General features: G+C 38.3%; 1 protein-coding gene across 2 annotated transcripts; it reads left to right on the top strand.

Moving 5' to 3' along the window:
• Nucleotides 1-25,892, top strand: smurf2 (SMAD specific E3 ubiquitin protein ligase 2). Of its 2 annotated transcripts, XM_003964332.3 has the most exons (19): nucleotides 2-523; nucleotides 7,492-7,530; nucleotides 8,095-8,203; nucleotides 10,020-10,153; nucleotides 11,574-11,639; nucleotides 13,365-13,449; nucleotides 13,586-13,669; nucleotides 14,026-14,240; nucleotides 15,539-15,623; nucleotides 16,717-16,875; nucleotides 16,954-17,001; nucleotides 17,189-17,390; nucleotides 17,530-17,633; nucleotides 19,007-19,121; nucleotides 19,686-19,864; nucleotides 21,465-21,723; nucleotides 21,829-22,030; nucleotides 23,532-23,607; nucleotides 23,772-25,892. In XM_003964332.3, the coding sequence occupies exons 1-19, from the start codon at nucleotides 472-474 to the stop codon at nucleotides 23,869-23,871; spliced, it is 2,313 nt and encodes a 770-aa protein (XP_003964381.1). In that variant the 5' UTR covers nucleotides 2-471; the 3' UTR covers nucleotides 23,872-25,892. The 2 variants fall into 2 exon arrangements, with proteins under 2 accessions (XP_011601946.1, XP_003964381.1); XM_011603644.2 differs by lacking the exon at nucleotides 7,492-7,530 and having other exon boundaries at nucleotides 1-523.
• Nucleotides 25,893-26,620: the final 728 nt, after the last annotated feature.

Consider the following 26,620-nt stretch of genomic DNA (forward strand, 5'->3'; position numbering starts at 1 on the left):
TGAACCACAGCGAGGTGCCACATGCAGGAGTGGTTCCCTGCCCCAGACTGCTGCCGTTCCCGCTCAACTCCCGCCGGCAGCGCGCTGAGCTCAGGTGGATCCGGTCCGGCCGAGGCCGCAGCCAGCGACGCGACTCCCGACGAGCGCAGACAGAACGAGGCAGACACAACCCGCAAAGACGCGTTCCGCTTGCAGCCAATTTACCATTCTTTTTGATGGAGAAGGCGTTTTAGCTAATAGGGTTTTCTCTAGGGCTACACTAGGAATTATCTTTCCCCTCTTTTTTGGTTTTATTTTTTCGCATTCGTGCACGGCCGCTATGGCAGCGGACTTCACATCCGGGCTACGATGCCTTGACTCCATTATCGTCTAAAAACTGGCGGAGAGGCTGAAGGATCTCATATAAAGGTTTTTTCCCACAGTCGCTGACACATTTCTGTTTAGTACAGTAAAGGCTGGAACCAAGAGGAGATGTCCAACCAAGGAGTTCGGAGGAATGGCCCTGTGAAGTTGCGGTTAACAGGTTCGATTGCCATGATTTTTAAATCCCTATATGCATCTCTCCCTACTCTAGCTAGAAAGGCTCGGTGTATTTGCTGGGTTTGCAAGGAGCGGACTTAACACTCATTGAGACCAGTGCTTTTGGTGTGACTACAATTCCCAGCATTTAAATTCCCAGTGAGCTTCCATGTTTACATGGCTTGAAATATGCTCGACTTTGATGGCTGTGGTGCGGAGCCAACACCAGCCCGACCCAGAGCCCCGGTGCTGTAGCTAGCGGCTGCGCCGCATGATGATGAATGGGTCGGTTAACGTTTCAAACCTACCAGACATTTAGGAATTGGCCGCGAGTCTTTACGACGATTTACAATAGCCTTTGATTACGAACTGCAATTTCTCAGTTTTACGAGCCGAATTGTTCCAATCTACGTTGGCTAGCTAATGTTAGCCGAGTTAAACAACTCTTCTTTGAGCTCAAATCACACTAGAACAAGATTCCGTCCAGTTTCCTGACGTCTCATTTGGTCTTAAAGTTCTTGAACTGATCCTGACAGGGAGGGTCATCATCTGTCTGCTACAATGGCGATTAAGTGGTGTCTGGAACAATCAGCAGCCCATAATCGACCAAGCTACTCTTCCGGATGGAGGTTTTACCACAGTTTGTCTCACGACACAATTATTAGTAGGTTTTGACTTGCTGATTGCTGCGCAGTTATCAAAATAAGTTCTCAAAGTTGTGTGTTATATGGTGAAACATGTTAATCTTTGCAATTATTCGACACCAGAGTCAGTGTAACCTAGAGTTGGAGCAATGTAAGTTCTGTTCTTGGTGCGCAAAGCACAGCAACAATTAAACTAACAATAATAGCTGTTGGGAAAGTGGCATGTTGCTTAAAAATGCATGTTGAAAATGTGCCAGTTGCAGCTGAAAGGAAGCAATAGTAAGCACTTGTGAGGGAAGGATGGCCCTGAGCACATGTTCAGAAATGCTGCTGGACACCATCTCAGACATGAACCTGTGCCAATGACATCACCCAGTGAAATGTCTTTGCTCATTCAGGAACTGGAAAACAAGTGTGTCTTCATGATTTCCAGGAAACATTTTCCAGTACTTCTAGTAATCACCTCTTTCCAAATTACATAATATTGCTGCATGTCATCCAAGTAGTCAAATATGTATGATAGTTGAGTTCAGTGCTTTCCATATAGGTTAGAACCAGGGATGCTTCTACACCTTCATTACACTTCTATTGTCATTGTACAGCTGAGTGTAGATCATTAGCTCATTACATGTATGCTTATGAGCCTTGACATTATTATGCTAAATGTTTTGACTTTTAGATGATTAATTTGTTTGTAGTCCAGTCATAAATCAATACATTTTAATCAGGCCATGGTTATTTGTGCTGAATGCACCCCCGTCAGTTTAAACCAGATGTTGTAGATGTTTGCCAGCTATAAACCTGTGAAGCAATGGCAACCAAGCTGCTAAAATAAACACTTGAGTGAGAACTGCACCTTTACTTCATGGAAGAGTTTCCTTTATTCCCTACAGCTCAAATGATTAGGTTCATAAAATGCAGTACAGGCAAGATTCACAACATTATTCATGATTCGTTCTGAAGCGATCCCAGCGACAAAGCTGCCTCAAGGCCTCACAATCTGCCTTACAATAAGATCAAGCAAATGTTAACACGGTGCCGCGTCACCTGACTTAAACTTTTCTTGATCTGTAAGTTACATTCAAATTCCGGATCTTTACGTCCTTATAGCTTCTCTGTTGAGCACAGGTTTAACTTATGGCAGTTCTTTAAGTAACGAAGAGGCCTATTTCCATAAGATTCCCTACAGTTCTTTTATTTTGTTCCGACTTCTGCTTCTTTGTTATTTTTCCTTTCCAATTCTCTCTGCAGTCTTTAAACTGGGGATGCCAAATGAAGGTACAGTTGGCTACTAATGAGCCTGTGGCAGCACAGGATCTCAAGGCCAAGTCTATTTTAATGAGGGTTTGAACGTTTACACATTTATGTGGGCTCAGAATCATTTTTGAGTGGCTGCATGGAGATTAGGCTCATATGTTGTTCATGCAGGATCCATCGTAATATAGAGTGACTGTCCATGTGGTCAATCTTTGAAGTTACTAGCCCCATTTTGGACACGCATTTAAGTAATGTTTCATCATTCTGCTTTAGTGAAATGAGCAGAACTTACACTCAAAAAGGGAAACAATCATTTAAAGCATTCAACCTGTCTGCTTAAAACTGTAGAATTTTTATTAACTTGTTTATTAATAAATAAACAGGGTATTCCTGGATATTCTATTGGTTTAGCTGTTTTTACTTGGTATGATTGCTTTTTTTCTCACTGAACAAAGCCTGACTGTCAGTGGAAAAAAAAAAAAGAAGCTATTTCTCAGAAGGATGACCTGCCAGGGCTTTGATTATTGTCCTGAATGATCAAAATATTAAAGCAGTAATGATGGAGCTGAGTGGTCTTGTTTGATGCTTTTACCTGCGATTGACAGGGCCTCATGGGTTCAGCTCTTAGTTAACATCATGTATTTAGTGCCTGCATTGGGATTCTCTTGAGCCTCAGATTTTGGCAGCAGGCTGCAGACATCTTTCTAGGATGCTCCTTGATGGTTTGAGTCCTCTCCAGTCCTCTGAAGAGAGAAGAGGACAGATTTATAGTTTCACACCAGATCACATTACAAATTAACAAAAACAGTCGGTAGATTCCTTAGAAAGTGTATTCATGTTTAGAAACTTGTTTAGAATTCAGCTTGCCAATTACTCTTACAAACATAATTTTTTTTACAGGCAAAGCCCCCCATGTACTAATTTACATTCTTCAAAATGCATATATCAAGTGTGAAAGCTGTGGTCATGTTTCTGTGAGTAAAAAAGTGACACAATGGCACATGTCGTGTAGATGTGTGATTGTACATGACTGACAACACATGAATCAATGTGCTTATGGCATACCAGCAAGTCACTAATGATATCAGCTTAAGAATCATTTTTCAGTATTTAAGGAAGGTAGTTACTACTCACAAACCATCACACATCATTGAGCCAGAGGCTTTTGCACATAAAGGGAAAATATTCCAATTAAGTGTGTAGTGAACTAATCATCCATAAGTTAAAGGATGCTAAAGCTGGGGTTGAATAACACTGCACATCCATATGTGATAAGAGGCAGATTCTCTTCATTTTAATGTCATCGTTAAACCTACTTAAAAAGTAATACAAATATGGATCACTAAGTATTTTTGGTTATTAATACATTTTTGTCATTTGGAGGTACCTTTCATCCACCAGTGACATCTACAAGTCTGGTATTTCAGGGTGCGTTCTGTCAGATGTTGCACTCTTTTGCTGAAATGAACCATTACTCTTAATTGTTTAGTGACGTAAAGCCTCAATTGTTCAAATGAGAAACCCAGTTCTCGCTAGACAAGAACTACAAACCTGGTCCCACCATTATAATCAGCGGAAATCCAAAATCGTATTCATTTCTTTAATTTAAGCAAAAGGTTCTACAGCAGTGTGCAGAAGATGGCAACCTTTTTCTGATGCTTGTTCACCAGGGTGTTTTAATTAGTAAGCTGAATATATTCACAGCTAATCAACCTAGATTGACAAGTACTCAAGGTGCTATTGATTATATCTTTAATAGAAAGCTAATGTTTAAAAAAAAAAAAGTCATGGCAAAAACAAGCATATGTACAAATTAATGTAATGTATCCATTTGGAAATGCATCGGCAAGATTTCACCAATAGTTGATCTCAGTCCCTGTTGTGACACGTTTCAAGGAGACAAGGAGCATGTTATTGAATTCCTCTCTACCCTCTTTCCCTTTCTGTTTTCCTCTCAGTGTAAAAAGTTGCACATGGACATTGGTGCATTTTTTCCTTCCTAATGTTCTGAAACTTGGAAATTGTTCTATTTAGGAGCAGTGGAAGATTTTCCGTGGAGTTAAAAAGTTCCAATATCCTTTTGCCAATGATGACTCAAAAAGCTTTATGTCACCAGAACGAGTCTTATCAGTTTTTCTTATTACATAATAGAACTTTCTGCTAACATAAAAATTTCCATGAAGAGGATATTTCTCAGTGATTTTTCCCAGCATTCCAAAGCACGAGTCCATGTTTAAATGTAATCTGAGAAGCTGGACTTGTACGTATGTATACCTGTACGTGTGCTCAGTGGATGAAGACTCCTCAACACACGTGTGACTGATGGCATGGTTAGCGAGGTCGGAATAATAGCAGACTGCGTCCGCATTCCTGTTTCTTTACTTATTTCTGCATCCAGTGGGATGGTTGACTGAATGTAAATAGTTTTTCCTGAGTCTATGGGTTCTTTTTTGCTTTTTTTGTGTATGAGGGCAACAATTAAAAAGACTTTGTATATTCCTCTCTAGATTCCCAGTTTTATCATGTCTCAACTGCTTCCATGGTGATGCCACATCCCCCTGTCACATGACCCTTCCCATTCCCAGGTGTTTGGCTTGCATCTGGTGGACTTCATTGATTCCCGTGCACAGTAGAGCTCTTTGTGTGGTAGCCTGTGAGAAAGAAGGCCCATCCTCTCAGCCCACAGGTGGACCTTTATCTTGATTTCAAAGTCTCTGTGTGGTCGTTGCCATTTGGATACACGGATATTGGAATATTTAGATTAATTTTGAATTCCATTTGATTGACTGTTGACAGTGAGCACTTTTGAAGAGGCCTCCTGTTTGGGCTTTTTTACTTTTTAGATATCACATAAACACACTTTATATCTAATCACACTAGTTACGACACCAGTAACTGGCCTACATATTGAGGTGTCTTAAACAGAACCCTAGATTAGTGTCTTTGCTTTATTAAATTTGTGTGACTGAATGTCCCTTCTGATTCTAAAAAGGCACTATAAATACAGTCCGTTTACAGATGACCGTGAATCACAATGTTGCCAATCTCCTCAGGTCAAGAGTTCATTTAATATATTATTTAAATAGTAAGTAGGAAATTTTGACTTTTTTTAATCTCTGTATTGCTTTTTAAAATACCATTTCAAAAGTGTTTGCATTGTTTTATGCATTAATAGTGTTGCACATTAAGTATTTGTGCTAATGAAAAATGTTTGACAGCATCTCTGGTGCATCACTGCAGACTACAGTCGACCTTTCTCAAGTGGTGTGCCTGGAATGAGACACAGGCAACACAGAGAATCCTTTCTCTGTTCTGCCTCCATGCTCAATGTCTATGCGCTAGGATTTGAAACAGGTCAAGGTCCACAGGAGGCAGGCTGGGCAGTTTTATGGCTGAAGATGCTTAGTAACTGGCAAAAGCGACCAAAATATTTTAATTACCGGTATTTAAATTCATGCAATGTAAGAGCCCTCATATTAGCTGGGGTTGGTTATTTTGCCATAACTGCAAATGGCATTTTACCAAAATAGTAGCTGTTTCTGTCTCAATATTTATACTAAATTAGATTAGATCTTCATACTTGGTGAAAACAATGTGACCAAGACATCAGCAACATACTGATAATGACTCTGTTTATTAACTTCAACCTGCTACAAATGGCTTGACATTATACAAGGCAGGAGTGTGCTAGAGCAACAGAATCATTTATATACTGAATTTTTATATCTAAATATCTATATTTATCCACCTAACCTTTTTTTCAGAATGTAGTATAGCTTAATGTTCCTGCTCCAATCAAACAAACGTTTAAATCAAGCAATAAAGCTGAACAAAACATATAGTGCCGCCATATATTTTGTTCAGCTTTTGTATTGGCAGAGATATTTAAATGGTTAAGTGAGATTTGGGTGATTTTGTCTGTCGCAAAATGTCTCTGGTTGTTTTAGGTCATTGTGTCCGGTCACAAATGACTTAGGAGTGTAAAAGAGTGTAGAAACATAAAATCAAGGATCACAGATTTGAAAGACCAGGATATCTTTATATTGCTGGCCCCTTTTTACCTCTTCCAATGATTCTGTCTGAAGCTAGTGTTTGTGCTACCCAATGAAAGTATTCTGAAGGGCATTGAGCATAGTTGTGGAGACACTCGTCATAGGATGTTGAATCACAGGCACATATAACATTATAGCTGATCTAAAGATTAACGTAAAACATGAAATCTCTGGACAAGAATAATGTGAAGTTTACTCGTATATTTACAGAATGATCCATTCAGAAATAAGTGGAATAATGTTTCCTATCTCTAATGGTGTAGTTCTTGGATTTTCCTTCCCAAAGTCCATATTATCTCATCAACTATGATCCCCCTCTGTGGTTCATATTCTTGTGTTTCATTTTCTCAGAACAACTATTGAACTATTTATTTTTAAAATTTTAAAAATATTCCTTATAGCTTATATAAACCAGAAACTCCGTGTCTCCTTGTTGAAGTGAGCCACCTAAATAAATCAATAATTTATTGAGATACACTAGTCTATCCAGGTTTCCCTTCGTGGCCAGCACATCCTCCTCACTGCTTCCTGGTTAGGTCTTCCTGTGAAGACCTTCTGTCTTTTATTTAATGTTTAGCTGAACTTATTTGTCTTGAAGCTTTTTTTTTTTGTAAATTGCAATGTAATGCATTATTTCAGTGTATATATAAGGCTCCAGAGAAAGCCAGGTATCCCATTATTGTGATTTGCATTATCAAAATAGACATGGCATAGTTATCTCTGTATTATGGGGGCACAGAAAAGGTCTGGATGGAAGAAAAGTCTTTTAAACACATATTTTATGTTATTAGGTGTTGTAATGCAGTGACTTATCAGACTAGAAGCCAGAACATATCAATAATGATATGATTTATGCACAAAAGCAGTATTTCATGCAGTATAACTTTAAACCATCAGTAAATTACATAAATTACTTGGCAGATATTGCTGGTGTCTTCTGTCACTCTGTAAATATTGTGTGAATATTGTAAGAATGGTCTTGTGCGTTTAGCTCAAACCTTTATATTTCTTCTCTGCAGTACTTTGTGCCAAAAACCTAGCGAAGAAAGACTTCTTTCGTAAGTATCTTCTGGTCACATCAGTGTAAAATTGCTTATAAAATGTAACCTTTCTTTATTCAAGTGTAATTTCCAACATGCTATCTTAACAAGACTCTTTGACTAAGATTTTCTATGAAATTATTTTAGGATATTTTCACAAAATGCATACAGTATTCTGTCCACTGTAATCAACATATAACTTCCTCTCATATTAACTGTTTGGGTGTGTTTGGGTCGGACTGTCATGGTGAGTGAGCATGTTAAAGGCTTTTGCTCACTCAGGTGGTTTCTGTGGTACCCATTCCTGCAATTCCGATGCCCAGGAACTGAGCAAACATTCACGGAGGGAATTAGTTCTGGTTTGTGTCTGTGTGAGTGACTGAGTATATGAGTGATAAATTCTGCTCGTTACACATCAGGTATAGGTTGGAGTAACTCTAAGTTTTAAAAAAAGGATTTAAGTCTCAAACATGTAAAAATCCTTTTTTTAAATAATCAAAAAATCTATTCACTTAATGTTTTATTTTTCCATCTTGTTTCCTTACAGTTATCTAAAGTTGGGTGCTTTTTCTCCTGTCTCAGGCCTCCCAGACCCATTTGCCAAGGTTGTTGTGGATGGTTCAGGGCAATGCCACTCTACAGACACTGTGAGGAACACACTTGACCCTAAGTGGAATCAACACTATGACCTGTGAGTCTCAGACACTTTTTGAATTCTCATTTAACTTTGACATGTGTGTGTCTGTTTTCCCACCTTACTAATTAAAAGCAGCAGGTTAATTCCCTGCTTGGAATGTTAGAATTCCTTGAAATGTCATGTCCTTCTCTTTTAATTTTAGTACCGGTAAGCACATTCACAAGTCTCAGGTTGTGCAGGTGGTATGGCCTAAACTTTAACACTAAGCAGCCATTGCAGCTCTTATTTGGCGAACCTGAAATGACATCATGCTTCTGCACCAGCAAAGAGTCTAAACATATCTCTGTGTGTTATTTCAAGAAAAAGAAAAAGGAGGGGTATTTTTTCCCCTTCCACGGACTCCAATACGTGTTGTCAAGCAACCTGGAAAAAAGGATGTAGACAGGGTCGCGTGAGTGAAAATGTGAGAGTGAAAGTTTCCAGTGTCCATCTCTGTGTTTATCCAACCCGTGTACATAGTAGCACAGGAAGCACATGCCTCCGTTTGTTTAGTTTCTCATAATACAGAGTCCTTCATCTGTGTGGCTGCTGAGTTGTCCAAAAAAAGTCACTTTCTTGCTGTTTTCATAGAGTCCTCATTGCACTGATTGCGATGAGGAAGCTGTAGAACTTATTAGCGTTTGAATTGACTGACGCTCTATAAATGATCACTGTCTTTTTTCCATTTCATATATTTGCTTATATGAATATCGACTTTGGCACTTTCCACAGCCTTTCAGGCATTGGTCAGCAGCATTGTTAGACAATGTGGTCACCATGCCAAGGATCTATCTGGCTGCATATTTTTTGGAACCAATCAACTACTAAGTCCAGGTCATGGGTGGAATATATACTATATACTTATATATATATACTATATATACTATACTACTATATATACTATTAGATATTCTAAATATAACCTAATGATATTAAAACAAGCGTTATAGAGCCATTAATGTGAGTATCGTTCACAATAACAAAATGCAAATTGATGAGGTCACTATATTTGCACAGATACCACCTGACTATACATATAGAAAATCTTGAGGAATTGATGTATGGTGCTAGAGTGGGCTTGGTGTTTTTAAAATTATGACTTAATAAAGGGAATAACCACCCTTCTGAAGTTATATAAGACAAGGAGTCAAAATAAACCCCAGGTCTTATGGTTCATTAACTTTCTGTTTCATCCCATATTGTTTTTGCACTAATTTGAAATTTGAACCCTGTGACAACAGTCTGCCCAAAAACCTAGCAAGAACAACCAGCAATGGAAATGTAAGGCAAAAACAAGATTTAGATAGTTTGATATTGCATATTACTGCTATTAAACATCTCATCTTTAATAAGAATTTTCATTATGGTGAAGATGATCCAAATGATTGGGGTTTGCTTGTGAATTTTTTCCACCTTCCTGTCTGTCTGAGAGAGTAACTCATTCCCATTGTTCCCCAGAGAGTCTCTTGGCATTGACTCAAAATATCCAGACATCTTACTCACAGCCCCATTGTTTCCTGCCATATTCTTTGTAGGAATCAGCATGATAATACAGTGGGATTCATGAGATAGAGAAGCAATATTTAATTTCTTTCTAAATATGAACCATACATAGTCCATAATTGTAAACATATGGATTTTATGATAGGTGAAATAAGAGAACAGTAATTCTACAGAATGGAAACAGCAAAGTGCATGCCGGTATCAGCAAAATCAAAACTAATTCATCACAAAAGTATTGATATTTTCTTTAGATTTTTAACTTTGAAAGGGTCTCTAAGGTTTTCTAAGCTTTCTATATGTTGCCTCTGCTTCTCTCTTCCTTCCTCAGATATATAGGGAAATCTGACTCCATCACTATCAGTGTTTGGAACCACAAGAAGATTCACAAGAAACAGGGAGCTGGGTTCCTTGGCTGTGTTCGCCTCCTGTCAAATGCTATCAACCGCCTTAAAGACACAGGCTGTAAGTGTTACAGTTCAAATGTATGAACCTGCACTTTTCACAGAAAAAAAGCTTTTGCACGTCAAAGGTAATGTGTAGAGAGTTTGAACAGTGTTAGGACTACTATTAATCAAATAGGTGCCCACTTTGTTTATGGTCAGTAAGGTATATGAATAAGATGTTTCAGTTCAAATTCTCCAAAGAATCATACATTTTCATCAAATATTCTCATTAATATCTTCCAATGAAATCTACTGGCTGGGGTTAACATTTATATTACATCCTACTTTCCTTTTTGCATGACCTGCCAAGTGAAATCTTTTATTAAACATACAGTAGTGTTGTTGGGTTGTGATAACTGAGGGAATACCAAGTCCCTATTCCTGCCTCTTGATCTGGAAAACTGGTCATTTTATACAGAACTGCATAATGTGCTGAACTTTAAAGGTAATCTTAGATTTGTTGTGGCTTGTCTGCCACACCAGTCAGTTGTTATTGTGTGTGTGTGTGTGTGTGTGTGTGTGTGTGTGTGTGTGTGTGTGTGTGTGTGTGTGTGTGTGTGTGTGTGCACGCGCGCATGTGTGTGCGCGTGTGTATGCGTATTTTAATGTACAAAAGCACTTGTAAGCAGTGCTGTGATAAGTTTTTCTGAGGTTACGGCCTCATCCAGCTTTAAAATGCTTTGACTGTGGTCTGTTTTGGTCCCGCTCATTCTAGACAGAAATCCTGGGCTGATCTGCATGATATCCTGACAACAGAGAAGATAATGGCATTTTTTTATGTCTGCGGGCAACTTGGACTGTTTTTGTCTGTTCTTTTTACTCCATTGCCGTGTCTCGTTCGCTCTCATGGTTACATTTCACAGACTAAGCAGATCAGAATGTGCTACGTTTGGCAGTCCATGCTAAGACTGTCCAATAGTCCATGATTTGTGCTGAAAATGGTTTGACCTCTGTATTTAAACAAAAAAATTATAGGTTATAACCAAAAGCTGTGTTTAAAAAAAAACAGAACATAAATCTGTCATACATTATTTTTGAGTAAAATGTGCATCTACACAAAAGTCAAAGTCGGCGCAGTGCTGTATAGAATTTGTTCTGTGGTTGATTATAGAAACATTCTGAACTAATTCAGTTTAATTTTACTTAATGTTTTTGACACGTTTTAGATCATTTAAAGTCACCAGCATCTATGACAGTTCATAGACCTGTCTTCACAGCTGTGGAAGTGCCCTTGTAAATGTGTGAATGCGCATGTTGCTTTGAAACTTGTAAAACTGGTTAAAGTTAAATAAATCCACATATGTACATAAGGAGTACTTCCAAATTTTACAATGATTCCAAAAGACACCCCCAATAATTTTGCTATATGTCTGGAATTAAATGTAAAATAATGAATATATTATTCCCTGTTTTGTAATTCTGTCTCTCCCTCTCCACAGATCAGAGACTAGACTTGAACAAGCTAAGCCCCAATGACAGTGATACAGTTAGAGGCCAAATAGTGGGTGAGTGCTGGTGAACGGGTCCTGGGATTCACATGCAATGTCTTTCCCACTTTTGCGTTGTCATGGTACTGAAAAGTTATTATTGATATAAAAGAATGTTTACCAAACTGGAAAATTAGGTAGGGGCTTACAGTTAATATTTTCTTTTGATGACACATACTCATGTATAAGAAAGAATTTTATTCAGTAAATGCATCACTCTTGATTCAAAAATTCAAATGGTTCTTTTAGCTTCACAGGCCATTGCATTGGTATAAGAATTCAAACACTTTGCTTGAGCTTTTCACTTGGGGGAAATTGAATTTGGATTGTTTTACACTCTTGATTCGAGTCCACCTCAGCTAAATTCAATTGCTTGTGGCACAGTGACCTCTGTCTGACTGAAATGGCCACTGGCCATCTGACCAGACGGAACAATTAAGCGAAAGGGATCTTGGTAAGAGATGTAAACAAAAGCCCAATAAGCACTCCGACTGAGCTTTAGAGATCCTGTCAGCACAAGGGGATAAGAATGTCAACTGTCTCTGAGGGAATCTGGGCTTTATGGCAGAGTGGCTAGAGAGAGGCCTTTCCTCATTAAAAGACACTTAAATAACTATCAAATATCTCTGGAGAGGCCTGAAAATACACCTGTCCATCAACGTGTCCCATCCAGCCTGATAGGTCGTAGGAGGATCTGGAGAACTGCAGAATATCTCTATATCATTTATTCTCAAGAAGACAGAAAGGAAGCAGTAATTCTTCTAAAGCTTTGTCAGAATATGTATGCCAATTCAGTATTTCTTTTCTTTTTTTTCTTTTTTTAAAAAAAAATACATTTGCAAAAAAAATTATGTTATCATGAGCGTAGATCAGAGAATATTTGTTTGGGGTTTTTTTGGCATAAGGCTCCAACATAGTGTAAAAACTCTGAACATTCCAAATTCACCGAAGACCAAACAACAACTTTATGAAGCCTAATAATGATCCACGGATACTAGAAGGTTACTAAGCTTTGGAAAGGCATAGGTAAGATGTTCTATGTTCACATGTTTGGACCCATTATATTTATCAACTTATTACAATTGTAACAATCCTAACTTTGTGAGTTTTGGTATCTTGGCTGTAACTCAGCTAAAAGGGCTCCCAATGTTAACTAAATAAAAGAAAAAAATCTATTATATTCTTAATCTTTAAGAAGTACAGTATATAATGTGAAACTGCTTCAGGACTGTAATGATTTATACTTACCATGGCCCATTTGTTGACCACCTTTATTGAGGTTTCCTCGACAGAGGATCACATTGGATCCTCTAATACACTTCTTTTATTGATATATTTTTTGTGACAGTGAGGACTAACAGGGGTATAATTTTTCTTCCTTAAAATACTTCTCTGTAAGTGTCTCTCCACATTCCCTCAAAGCATTGCAATATAGTTCCCATTTCAGCATCCACAAAATTCACTTATTCAAATCCTAGGACAGTTCTCCAAACAACAGTAATTGACTTGAATTTTCCAATTCCTTTTTCTAGACATTCTGATGCATGATGTCATCACCACAGCCAGAACTCTTGTGTGCATTGTTTGTCAGGAAATTATGAAAAAATACAATTGGGGTTGCATGTTTACCAATTTGATAGTTTCTTATTGTTTTCCCTGTTGAAATATGAAGTATCAAATGCTAACACTGTAATCTGCAGTCTACTTTATCTGTTTCATGCATGTGCCTGTTTGTTGCTTCAGTGAGTTTGCAGTCAAGGGACCGGATAGGCACAGGAGGCCCTGTGGTGGATTGCAGTCGGCTCTTTGACAATGACCTTCCAGATGGGTGGGTTTGGTTTTTTGCAAGGCCTAAATAATCAATAGGGTAATGTGACTTATGCTGTTTGCATGGAGAGTGGCTGAATCATTGTTGCTTATCTCTGACTGCGCAATGGACATTCTGTGTATGCTTCTCCTGCCAGGTGGGAGGAGAGGAGAACAGCATCTGGAAGAATACAGTACTTGAACCATATTACACGCACCACACAGTGGGACAGGCCTACAAGGTGAGACATACATAACAAAGCATTCCTAAATTAAGCATTAACCAATGTTAGGAATAACTTTAAACATCTTTGCCCGGTGCTCCTTTTTTAGTTTTTAGACAAAACGGCTCCATTTAAAATGTGCTTGTCTTTCATTTTAATCAGTGTGCACATCATTTCAGAGCCATTGATGTTATGATGTCATACATATATCTGTGGTGTTTTTTAAAACTAAATGTTTCCACTTTTATTGCCACATCTGATCAATTTTAACTCCGCTTTATACTGTCATCTTTACACACAAATGTTTATTTAAATGTAAAAGACATTCATGTAAAGAGATTTCCTTTCCCCTTAACCTCCGATTCTGCTGCCAGACCGGCATCAGAATACTCCAGTCCTGGCAGGCCTCTCAGCTGCATTGTAGATGAAAATACGCCCATTACAACCAATGGCGCCACGCCCACGACAGCATTACCAGTCACTGCCAATGACCAGCGGGCTCAGGAGAGACGGGCTCGTTCCCAGAGGCATCGTAACTACATGAGTAGAACCCACCTGCACACACCCCCAGACCTTCCAGAGGGATATGGTTAGTAAAGTTGTTTTTTTGTTAGTAAAAATTAAAAGCTCCAACATCACTCATTATTAATAAGTGTTTGGACGCTAAAGAGGTCAGAGTCTGAAAGGATAATATGTAAATTATACAACTGAACTCATTTATGCAACCATTTATGTAATGCTTTTCAAATAATCTTTAAACGCACAGACCAAATCACCCAATAACTCACAGGAGTCTACAGAGGCTTGGAATCAAGAATCATGAATAAGAACTATCGCCATCCCATATAGACTTTACACTTTAACTCTCCCAGGAGTAATTTTGAATTTATTAAAATATTTAAAAAAAAATTAGCAATAATAATTCTGTTGTTCCTTTTTTCTGTCTGTTCAGAGTAGAGTTGAATACAGTGATTAATCTGCCATTAATGTCATTCAGTCTACCCTGAAGACAATGGAAACCTATTCACAAGTTTTCACTTGATCCCAAATGCCATCAGTTTACCCATCCTCATCGTAAATATTGTAGATGTGCTCTGCTACACCGTCATTCTGGCAGCGTTGGGTGATGGATTCTGTACCAGGGAAATAATTCAAGCTCCAGAATGGACCTGGCTGTTTTTAATGGCTGCATTCAGCAGCCTGTGCTGTATATGGGTGCCCAATATTCCCAACGTGTTTAGATATCTTTCCTTCTTGGCTGCTGACAGATGATATAAACAACTGACTGTCTAAAGAGAATCTGCTTTTCAGAATGATGTTTTTGCCCTCCAGGTCAAATGACTGAAACCTATGAATATTATAGATCAACTGAATTTTAAGACAATCTATCTCTTTAAATGTCTGTATGCACATCCAGTCTTATAAAACAAGCACACATACTGCAGTTTAAGGTTTGTTTGCCCTGCAGATCCACTGCATAGCACATGCTAATTTTATTTTAGGTTCCATCTAAGGGTTTCCCTTGTAGTTCACAATCTCTGTCTTTCATTTGCCAAATGCTTTGCTAAATGCTATTGGTACCCTTTATACACAAGACTGAGGTGTAAACTTTTATGTGGAACAGGTAAGGTAGTCAAATGCAGGCAAGAACAATTAAATGTTTCTTGGCAGACCGCTGTCCACTAGTTCATGAAAAAGGACCATGTCAACTCAAAAGTCAGATGATCCCTCTCTTCTCTCTCTTTGCAATGTTTGTAACAACAGGTAAAAATCAGACCAAAATTTAGGGAACATTTTCTAGTACCTTGAAATTGTTATTGGAAAATTGTCTGTCTCAGTATTTACAAAACAAGCTCATATTCGTTTCATGTTTTTATCTTTCTACAGAGCAGAGGACAACACAGCAAGGTCAAGTGTATTTTCTTCATACACAGACAGGTGTAAGCACATGGCATGACCCTAGAGTACCAAGGTATGTCTATGATATGTGTTGACATTTCTATGGTAAACCAGCTGTCATTGGCATGAGAGGCATTGAACAGCTAATGTTCTCATTTTACCACTTTATTTTGAGGATATTTTGAATCTGACTGTATTCTCTCCTCAGTTGGATATGGATTTGTTTTTTGTTCTGTGCATTTATATGTGCAGTTTAATGGAACTATTTGTTTGGCTGTATAGCTGTCATGGCCATGACTATACTGACTCCTGTTCATTACAAAAAGCACAGGCGAGTGAGCATCAGAACTGGACCACTGAGAAATGAAAGAAGGTTGCCTGTTCTGATAATTCCATTTTATTATTTGTTTTTACATTACCTGAATGGCCAAGTGCATGGTCATCACTTACCTGGGGAACACATTGTACAGTACCAGGATGCAAATATTGGAAGTTGTTCGAGTAAATGTGAACTTTGGGCAGTGTTCTGCCAGGAAACTTTGGGTCCTGCCATCCTTGTGGATATTTCAACATGTATCACCTCCGTAAGCAGTCAGTACATTTACATGACACTCCAAGAAGCAAATGACACTTTAACAGGAGTTAAAGCGGGTGTGTGTATACACCACAACCCCTGTACTGGCATAAGACCCTGAAAGAAAAACATCCAAGAAAGCCATCGTTGGCACACACCGCTCAAAATCACCATGGTCATGAGGGATAGCGTATTATTACCACCAAGTGTTGAAGAGGACATCTCCCTGTCAGTTGAACTTAAACAAAGAGGACAAAGAATAAATTTTGAGGAGACACCAAAGTCCAATTCTGAGCAGGTCTCTTTTGGCTGGATAATGCACCATGACACAAAGCCAAAATGGTTCAGGAATGGTTTGACAAACACAACAAGTCTGAGGTGTTGATAGTCCCCAAAGCTCAATACACTCAGGCATCTGTCAGCTTCCGTAGTCAAACGAACCCTTGCCAGGGATTTTTATGACTTGTAGGACTTGATGCATGTAGCTGTGTGTACATTGAAGTACTAATAAATATCTGTACATTTGCCCAAAACCAGTACTGCATTTATTAATATTAATAATATCTAATTTGCTTTCAAATTTACATTTCAGAGATCTTAGTAATATTAACTGTGAGGAACTAGGTCCTTTACCCCCTGGCTGGGAAATTCGGAATACAGCTACTGGAAGAGTATATTTTGTTGACCACAACAACCGGACCACACAATTTACAGACCCACGTCTCTCTGCCAATCTGCATTTAGTTTTAAAGTAAGTACTACAGCACCTTTGGGGTGGGGGGACAGGTTTTTTAGGGGGGGTTTAAATAGTTTTTCTGCCAATTTGCAGTCCAAGCACCAATGCTTCTCGGCCAGGTGTTGAAAGTCAGAATATCAGGTAAGCTCTGGGTCTTCAATTTGACCCACAACCCCCAAGAAAATGCAATAGTGTGTCAGAGTTATGATTATGTATTGTTAGAAATCAATCATAATATACTTTACACATAAATGCTCATTAGTGTAGTATTCAGGAATAATATTTGAACAAATATTGACATAAGTCTCACAATCTGACTTTTTCACAGTCGTCAGTCGCAGTCGAAGGATCAGGCCCAGCAGGCACTGGTTTCCCCCAGTCAGCTTCCAGAAGAGGGAGAATGTCTCACAGTGCCCAAATACAAGAGAGATCTAGTCCAGAAGCTAAAGATTCTCCGCCAGGAACTGTCACAGCACCAGCCTCAGGCAGGCCACTGCCGTATTGAGGTGTCCCGTGAGGAGATCTTTGAGGTGAGGAAAAATGAAAAGCTTTTTGTCTGGTTCAAGCATGGGACTAAATGGGGGCTGCATATTTTCAGTTTTAAAGGATCCTAGTCGTGAAAAATAAAAATTCTCAATAGCTGATGTGTTTGGTGTGTTGGTATTGCAGGAATCTTACAGACAGGTGATGAAAATGAGACCTAAGGACTTATGGAAGAGGTTAATGGTGAAGTTCAGGGGAGAGGAGGGACTTGATTATGGAGGAGTGGCCAGGTAAGATGTCTGGAGCACACAAGGCATTTTACATTTGCCTTATTTCTATTTCCTGTAATTGCTTTTGATTTGTCATCCTGCACTTGTTTAAATTTAGAACTATCTCTTAGCGACAGGATAGCAACAACCTTGAAATGATCATCTGTTCAGTTTTAGTTTTTTCAGCTAGTCATTTTTGTCAAAACAAATAATATATTATATTGGTTATGGAATATTTCTTCACTGCAAATCATCGTTGTTCCTCGACCATCCACCATTTTTCAGACATTTGTTTTGACAATGTTTCTGTCATTTACTTAATTGACATATTTGCACTTTTTTTTTTGTAATAAAAAAATCACCATGTTTTCATCATCCATGCAAACACGCTGACGCCTCCATGATGTTCATGAAATCCAATAACTGAAATAGTCAATTAAGGTGACGCAAAGGGTCAACTGGACTGTTGAAAAGCTTGAGGATGTTTTGTCTCTCATCTGAATGCTGCTAATAGTGTATGACAGGTCCCTCTCTGTGTAGTTCCATTTGTTGGGGGGTGTGTGGTATGTCTCCGCTGTGGGTAGATGACACAATCCCTACACAGACCTCCATAAGCAACGCAGATAGGGAAGCATAAACTAGGTTTTAGGCCTCCTCCACTGTTTGGTGGTGGTTGTTCTAGCCTGACACAGATGGCTTCTTTGACCCTCTTGCAAACCATCTGTCTTTCAGATTCAGATTCAGATCCTTTATTGTCCCACACGGGGAAATTTACAGTGCAACAACAGCAGCAAGAGCACTCAGAGAAAAATAAGATAAAATCAAATAGAACAGGATTTGGAATATACAAAGCAAAATTAGTTTGAGAAGAGCTTATTCTTGTTTGTCCCGGAAACAACCATTCACTCAAATCTTGGTTTTCTCAAAATATCACAAAATGTTTGGGGTCCAAAAATGTACATAAATCAGTACAGGGTATCAATCAATACCCTGCCTAAATTTAAGACCAATGTCCTGTTTTACCTTCTTGCACAAGATTATTTTCAAGCAATCCATTTATGTGGAACTTATGTTGAGACCATTTCTGCAATATTAGCTTGTAATTGCCAACATGTCATCATGTACCCTGCCTTTGCCCAAATAAAGCTGGGATAGGCTCCATCGCCCTCTCCGTGACCCCAAAAGGGATATAGTGGTCAAGAATAATAAAAGAAAAAGTAGGATTATCTCTGAGTTTATAAACAGGATGAAAATGTCTTCAAGTTGATGTGAACATTTTTGAGGCTGCGTGAAAGCTAGCAATCTTTGTTTTATAAGCATGACAATTTCTTTGGTTCGTTGGTTGTAGTTGTGATTGTGATCACTTCTTACTTTGCCTGATCTGTCTTGTACAGGGAATGGCTCTATCTGCTATCACATGAGATGCTGAACCCATATTATGGCCTGTTCCAGTACTCGCGTGATGACATTTACACTCTGCAGATAAACCCTGACTCAGCTGTCAACCCTGTGAGTCAACCTGTTTGTTTCTCAAACATGTTCTCTAGCTCTTGAATTGCTCATTTTATTTGCTTTTCAGTCTTGTTTCTTGTTGCCTTTGGTCTCTTCAATGACACACACTGCAAAGAGAGGTTTACCTGAAGTCAATATGGGCATTTCTTTCAGCTACAGTAGTTATGATTATATAAATTATAGTACAGATAAGAATGGGAAATGGGCATCATTAATCATTTAGGATTAGAGTAATCACCTTGAGCCATTTTTAATACCGGTGTTTATACTTTTGTCTTGTTTGGCAATAATAGTGATATAATAACTTCATTTGTTTAAAACATGAAAAAAAAATTCATCTTTCATACATATTAAAAAAAGGTTTACTGTCTTTAACTTCCAATAGATCAGTAGTACAGGCCAAATAAGGGTCTTTCTCTGGGATCCAAGAAGCACTTGGTTTAGATCATGCACTTTATACATGCATGCAATCCTTTACGTGTTTACTGTTTTGCCTCAAATTTGACTGTTATATTGTCTGTCTGTTTGTGTGAATACCGATGATTTTTTATCTCCCCACAGGAGCATTTATCATATTTTCACTTTGTGGGACGTATAATGGGGATGGCGGTGTTCCATGGCCACTACATAGATGGTGGTTTTACCCTTCCCTTCTATAAGCAACTGCTGGGTAAATCCATCACCCTTGATGACATGGAGTCTGTGGACCCTGATCTGCACAACAGCCTTGTGTGGATTCTGTATGTACAACACATGTTTCAAAACTTTTGTATGTTTTAAGTCTGCTGATGTTTTAAATCAGTCATATCATATTTGATTTGTGGGGGATATTTTTCTCAATTAGTTTTATTTTGAATAATAACACTGGGGAACAATAAAAAAAAAAATTCTGGGTTAGTTTTTATTCTGAATTAAACTAAACTTGGCAGCTGATTCCGAAACTGCGGTCAATTTTTTTTCTAGCATATCAAGTTTTTTCTCCACAGCTTCCCCTCCAGATACCGTAAGCCACTGGTTAGCTTTAGTAAGACTTGCCAGCTGATTACGATTGGACTCATCTTCAGCTACGTGGCAGTGTGTCTGTGCAGTCACAGTTGAGTGTGGTGAGAGGTGTGCAGCTCCCAATAGGTCAGTACTGTCAGAGTCCTATAGGGGATGCTTTGAACTACCTATAGGGGATCCTATAGGTCAAAACATTGATGTGATAGAGAAAAACTGAGACCAGCTTTGGATTCTGCACCCAAAAATTTGTTAAATACAGCTGTCAGAGAACACAAAAATTGTGTTTCCCAGTGTAATCGGAGCGCAAACTTGTATTAGCTTATTGCTAACTACATGTTATTGTCTTTTGATTTCACACTGCAAATAATAGATTTATAATTCGTACTAAATGTCTGCACACCCACGTCACCCATTATGTCAGAACGTTTTGTTTCCCAATTACATTGAAAAATTAAAATCAATCACAATGTAGGCAATGTTGAACAGAAGTCAGTAAAAACTGCAATCTTTAAATTTTCCTGTCATTTTGTTGCATCTCACAGCAAACGCCATGGTGCGGGTGAGCTTTCCTAGCATCAGAAAATATCATTATTTAGAGGTATCAGTTAGCAGAAGGTCACAAAAGAATTTACAAGCCATTGTTTTTCATTAAAATGGAAAATCAAAACAGGATAAAAAAAAAAAAAGACAAATACAAATCTGCTCAGTGGGACTTCTGAAGGGCCCTGCTGGGACAGAGGAGCCTGCAAGCCTTCTCTTTAACAGAAAAATGTCAGAGTCTGGGAACATTTAGTACAAACATTCAAGAAGTCTTTCAAATGCTTGTGGAGGAAACGTTTTACGGTTTGATGAGACAAGGTTGAACCTTTTTTGGCCAGAACTCCAAATGGTATGTTTGGTCCAAAAATAATGCATGTCACCTAAATACTGCCATACCCTCAGTGAAGCCTGCTGATGGCAGCGTCACACTGTAGTCGTGTCTGTCTTTCCTTCAGGTGGAACCAAACCAATTGAAGAGCTGTGAGACAGAGGATGCTCTCACAATCTTTAAAGGGCATCCTCTGAAAGGGTTCAAGGCTATGAATAATAGATTATTACGTTTTTCCCAAAAGGAGTTTAATTTTCAATATGATTACGCACATTATAGGTCAAATAAGAAGTGGAATAAGTTCTGATATGATTTCTCTTGGTCTCATTTTTCTAAAGTCTTATAAAGCTTACATTTTAACAGGGTGTGGAGACTTTTTTTTTACCAGTGTTTATGTTGAAAGATAAATAAATTGATTTAGTTGAGGGTTTTATAAATGATTTTGCATGTAACATTTGCTTTCTCCTTAGGGACAATGACATCACAGGTGTGCTGGACCACACCTTTTGTGTTGAACACAATGCTTACGGAGAGATTGTGCAGCATGAGTTGAAGCCCAATGGAAAGAGCATCCCTGTCACACAGGACACTAAGAAGGAGTATGTCCGGCTTTATGTCAACTGGCGTTTCCTGCGTGGTATTGAGGCACAGTTTCTTGCCCTGCAGAAGGGGTTCAATGAAGTCATCCCCCAACACTTGCTAAAGGCTTTTGATGAAAAGGAGCTTGAGGTAGTTGGATGATTGCATGCACTGCATCTATGACTTTCTTCCATGTATTATTTTATATACATATGCAACATGCGTCTCACATTGTCCTCTCTTCTCAACATGCAGCTTATCGTGTGTGGCTTGGGTAAAATTGACATAAACGACTGGAAGACCAACACTCGACTCAAACATTGCACACCAGACAGCAACATTGTGAAGTGGTTTTGGAAAGCTGTGGAATCGTTTGATGAGGAGCGTAGAGCCCGACTTTTGCAGTTTGTCACAGGATCGTCCAGGGTTCCACTGCAAGGCTTCAAGGCTCTCCAAGGTGATTACCAGAAAAACAGCTCTCATCTGAACAACAACTGCATGATACTTTATCCTTTAACTAGGTGTATCTTTAAAGACTCATTTTTTTCGACTCCCAATCACAGTTCGAGTCATTTGATTTTGAGTATTCGATACCAAGTCCCGAACCGACACTTTGGCAATGCAGTAAAAGTCTATGTACAAATTTTGTGCTTAGGTCGAAAAGGGTGAAAAATTCAATACTATTGGATTGGTGACTGAAATAGCTGATATTCTAACTCTGCCACAGCCCAATATGCCTGTGAGTTACCGCTCAATGCTGCTCGCAGTTTTAATTATTATTGAAACAACAGTATTGCAGAATTATGCTGCTTGTTTCCCAGGTGGCGAATCATGTTCCTCGTGTTGCAGGTCAATGTTTCCTTCCCACCCATCAAATTCCCTATTTGGCAGCCCGTGCATGTTGCTCTGGTACTGCCTTAGTGTTCCACTTTAAAGTATTTCCAAACGGCAGACATGTGATGTTGCCAGCTTCTCATATGCACTTTCCTAGTCTATCAGTGACCAGCTCACAGCTCCGCTCACGGCCATTCACATCACCTGAACACTTATTGAAATATACATTACTAGATGCCTCATTGCCTACTTGTTGACATTGAATATGCACATTAATTCATATAAGAAATGTCTGTAGTAGGTAATCCCATTACTTCTGTTCTGGCTTTTCTTCATTGGCTACTCTTCCAGAATAGATTTAAGAATCTTCTCAAGAGATACAAAGTCCTTCAAAATCATGCTTCATCCTATCTGGAGAAGCTAATAGCACATATCATCCTAATTTAATATGTTGCTACTAAGTTTAATGGTTGGCTGAGCCTGTTGCTTACGATTTCTTCTTTAAGAAAGCTTGTAGTCAGTAATTCTGGATTCTTATTCCTCTCCCTCTCCTGGCCAGCTGTCAGCAGAAAGGTCTTTACAAACGAGACTGGTGCTGCTCGAGGTTTCTACCTGTTAAAAAGGAGTTTAACCTTGCCGCTGTTGCTTATCAATGGTCATGCTCTGGGTTTCTGTGACTGCTAAAGACTTTTTAGATTGTAACAGATGCTATATACTGGACATACTGTAAAGTTGAATTAAACTCCAGTCTATTGCTGGATTGTACCCTGATCAAAATGTATTTTTGTAGTACATGTTTGTTTTGTGATATGTTTGTCAGGGCCTGTAATTGAAAAATACAGGAGCCTGCATCTATATCCACAAGACTGGATGTCCCCTATGTTTTGATGGCTGTCATTATTTCTCCTTCTCAGGAAGGGAGTTGAATTAATCCTGAACCAAAATGTATATTTCTTAATTTTAAAGTGTTAATCAATGGGTATACAATTGCTTTCCAACATTCTGTCTTTTTAAAAACTATGAGGAAGTTATCCTGCATAGCTTTTCTCTGCTGTGGGATGTTATAGTAGAATGCCAGTACATAAGTGAAGGTGCTTTTTCAAGAAGATGTTGTCTTTACACAGGTGCTGCTGGCCCACGGCTTTTTACCATCCACCAGATTGATGCCAGCACCAACAACCTACCCAAAGCCCACACCTGGTAATTTAACTGTCGCCATTGTCAACTGGATTTAATCCATTAAACTTGTATAATCAATGTCAGGACTTAAGCTCAAGTTTGATTCTTTTAGGACTTGGTGGCAGTGTTGTCATTCTACTTTTAAGTTTGTGACTAAAATGATCCACATCTCTGTTTTTCCCCAGTTTTAATCGCATCGACATTCCTCCCTACGAGCACTATGACAAACTATATGATAAGTTACTGACCGCCATTGAGGAGACGTGCGGTTTCGCTGTAGAGTGAGTCACCGATGCAAGTTGAGGCCGAGCAACAACCAGTGAAACTATGGCTTCCAATCAAATGGTTTCTGCACCCACGGGTGCCTATCAGTGCTGCAAAAATCATCAGATCATGTGATCTGACTTCCACCCCTCCTTTATCATGAAAAATATTCTTCAGCTGCTACTAAATGAAGACTATTTACTAACGTCTTGAACATTTTTTGTTCCACACTTTCTTGTCTGAAGTTTATCAAAGCATAAAAAACAGACTGCATTCCATGTAGCAAGCAGAATGTAAGGTCAGTCCTCCCTAAAAATGACACCAACTGCAAAAAGGTTTGACTTTGTCCATAAACACTAAGTCTGGATGTGTGCATGAGCCCGGCTGTTTGGTACTTGGAGAGACATCGCAGTGTGGCCCCAGTGCCAAGGCTGGGAAGATAAGGGAAAGTGAGTAGGCGACAAAGCCTGAATTCCATACAGCCCAGCAGTTTACATCCCTTTTTCCAAGCACTGCCCAACAACCTGTGCTGCATTGCCAGAAAACTACTTTCCTTTTTTTTTAACAGCATTTTTGTTTGAAAATGAACAAATGAATATCTTGAACTGTGTTATTTTTATATAACAAGGAAAACAAAAAAGCAACTAGACATAATTTATTGCTGTTATTTCACAAAACCATTTTCATCATTGTGGAAAAATATATTTTTTAAATGTTTAGTGTTATTGTTCAAACTATAAACAACCAGTTGTGAAAACCAATTTATTACTTGACTGAATTTTACTCATGAATGCTGTGGGTTTTATTTCTTTTTTCATGGCCTTTCTAATGTTCAGAGAAAGGCTAGTTTTTAAGAGCAAAGGCACAAAAATACTAATCCTGGTGCCGTATTTCCACAATTATGTTAAAAGAATTAAAGCACTGACAATGCTGAAGGTTCCTTTGAAGTCTACAAGTATTTTTTACATGGCAATGATATTTTCAATTGAACTATCATGAAACCAAACATACAATTTCAATGTTGTTCTGTCTAGATAAATACACAGTCCATAACATGTATTTTGTACTGCCCCCACGTTTTAGGTAAAACGCTTTGCATTATGTGCTGAATTCCATTAATATTGGCATCATGTATATACTACAACTTCACATGCACAATAAACTACTTGTGCACATGCCTGTTGGTGGCCAGAAAAATGACTACCGAGCTGCATTCTCAGGAGATGACATGTAGTCTGTAATATCTTTGATTGGATGCTAACAAGACACTAATTCTGATTAGCTGCCTCTTCCTGAATGTCATAGGGGTGATAAACAGACATGAAATATTTTGCTTGGAGAGAAGCAGGTAGCGTATTAAGGTAGCGTATTCAGTGCATTTTACTTTATGTGTTTGCAGCCGAAAGGGAATTGAATGAGATCTTACCCTGCTACAGTCCCATGTTTGAATGTTTTGGGTGTTTTTAATGCCAGTCTAGCAATCTTAATGACCGTAGACTGTTCTTAATATTTGCATACTCTACATAAAAAAAACTTTTTTTTTAATGTGGACTAATGTGTATGAAAAGTGAAACCTCTCACAAGATGGTGCTTTTTGTATAGTAACAAGATGTGTTCATATGTGTGCATCCAATGAGTTGTAATTTATCTTTAAGTTAAGTAGAATTTAAAATGAAAATAGCGCACGCACACACACGCAAAATAAGCTGGGTATGTTTTTAATAGGGGTGGATTTCCTGTATTAAAAAAAATCCATTTACTTTTAAAGCCTAGTGTGCAGGCCTGTAGTCAGTTTGTGCACCACAATATGACCCTGCTGCCTCCTGAGGAAGAGCTGACCTTTTTATTCAACACCTGAGAGATTCTGCCCTTTCTTTTTAAATAGCATGATCACTAGCAGGATTATTTCTCTCATAGCTGACTGATGCAATTTGTTTTATGTTAACTATCATTTTGTGATAGTTAAGAGTATTTTATTTTTGTGTGTAATTAGTTTTGATTAAACTGGTCTTTGTCGAACAACATAAGACCTTGTTCAAAGATGGGTTGTCTTGTTTCGTTTTAGTGCTAGTTTGTGTCATTAATAACTGCTAAATTTAAACATGCAACTAACTGAGCACAAAAATACCATGTAGAATGTCATTTAAAAATTAAGTACAAATTATTTACATTTAGATTTTAAGTCTTTTAATGCAGAGTGCCTCTATTAGACTAAATATAATCACATGTTTTAAAATGTAGCTGAAAGTCTTGCTGTCAGTCACGTCATTTAAGATCCAAACAGCTGTCACATGTCAATTCAGTATCTGAAATACAGCAGAACTTAGTTGAAGCTGTTTCTCAATAGTTCACATACCTATGAGTCTGGAAGAAAGAGGTCATTTGCATCTTCAACAATAAATGTCAGGGTTTTCCTCTTTAAGTCTTCACATCAGTGATTTGGTGATTGGTTTATTTGAACTCTACAGTATTGTGGAGTTGAAAAAGGCATAAAGACAAATATTTATCTGTCCAAATAGAGATGGATCTCGGTAAGAAATTCTCCGGAAGGATTTTTCCCAATATAGAAGTTTGCACATATATGTGTGTGTTATTAAAATATGTCATCTGAGGGTAAATTATTAGATTTGGGTGTCAAAGGTTTCTGTTCAGGTTTGTTTGGATCAGGATCTTAAAAGTGTATTATTTGGAACTCCATAGAAAATATGGAGTAAAATCACAGCAGAAAAATATGCCTTATTTAAGATTTTACTCAAAGTATCTTAAAATG

Source organism: Takifugu rubripes, chromosome 5 (assembly GCF_901000725.2).
Source record: "Takifugu rubripes chromosome 5, fTakRub1.2, whole genome shotgun sequence".
Classification (NCBI taxonomy): Eukaryota; Metazoa; Chordata; class Actinopteri; order Tetraodontiformes; family Tetraodontidae; genus Takifugu; species Takifugu rubripes.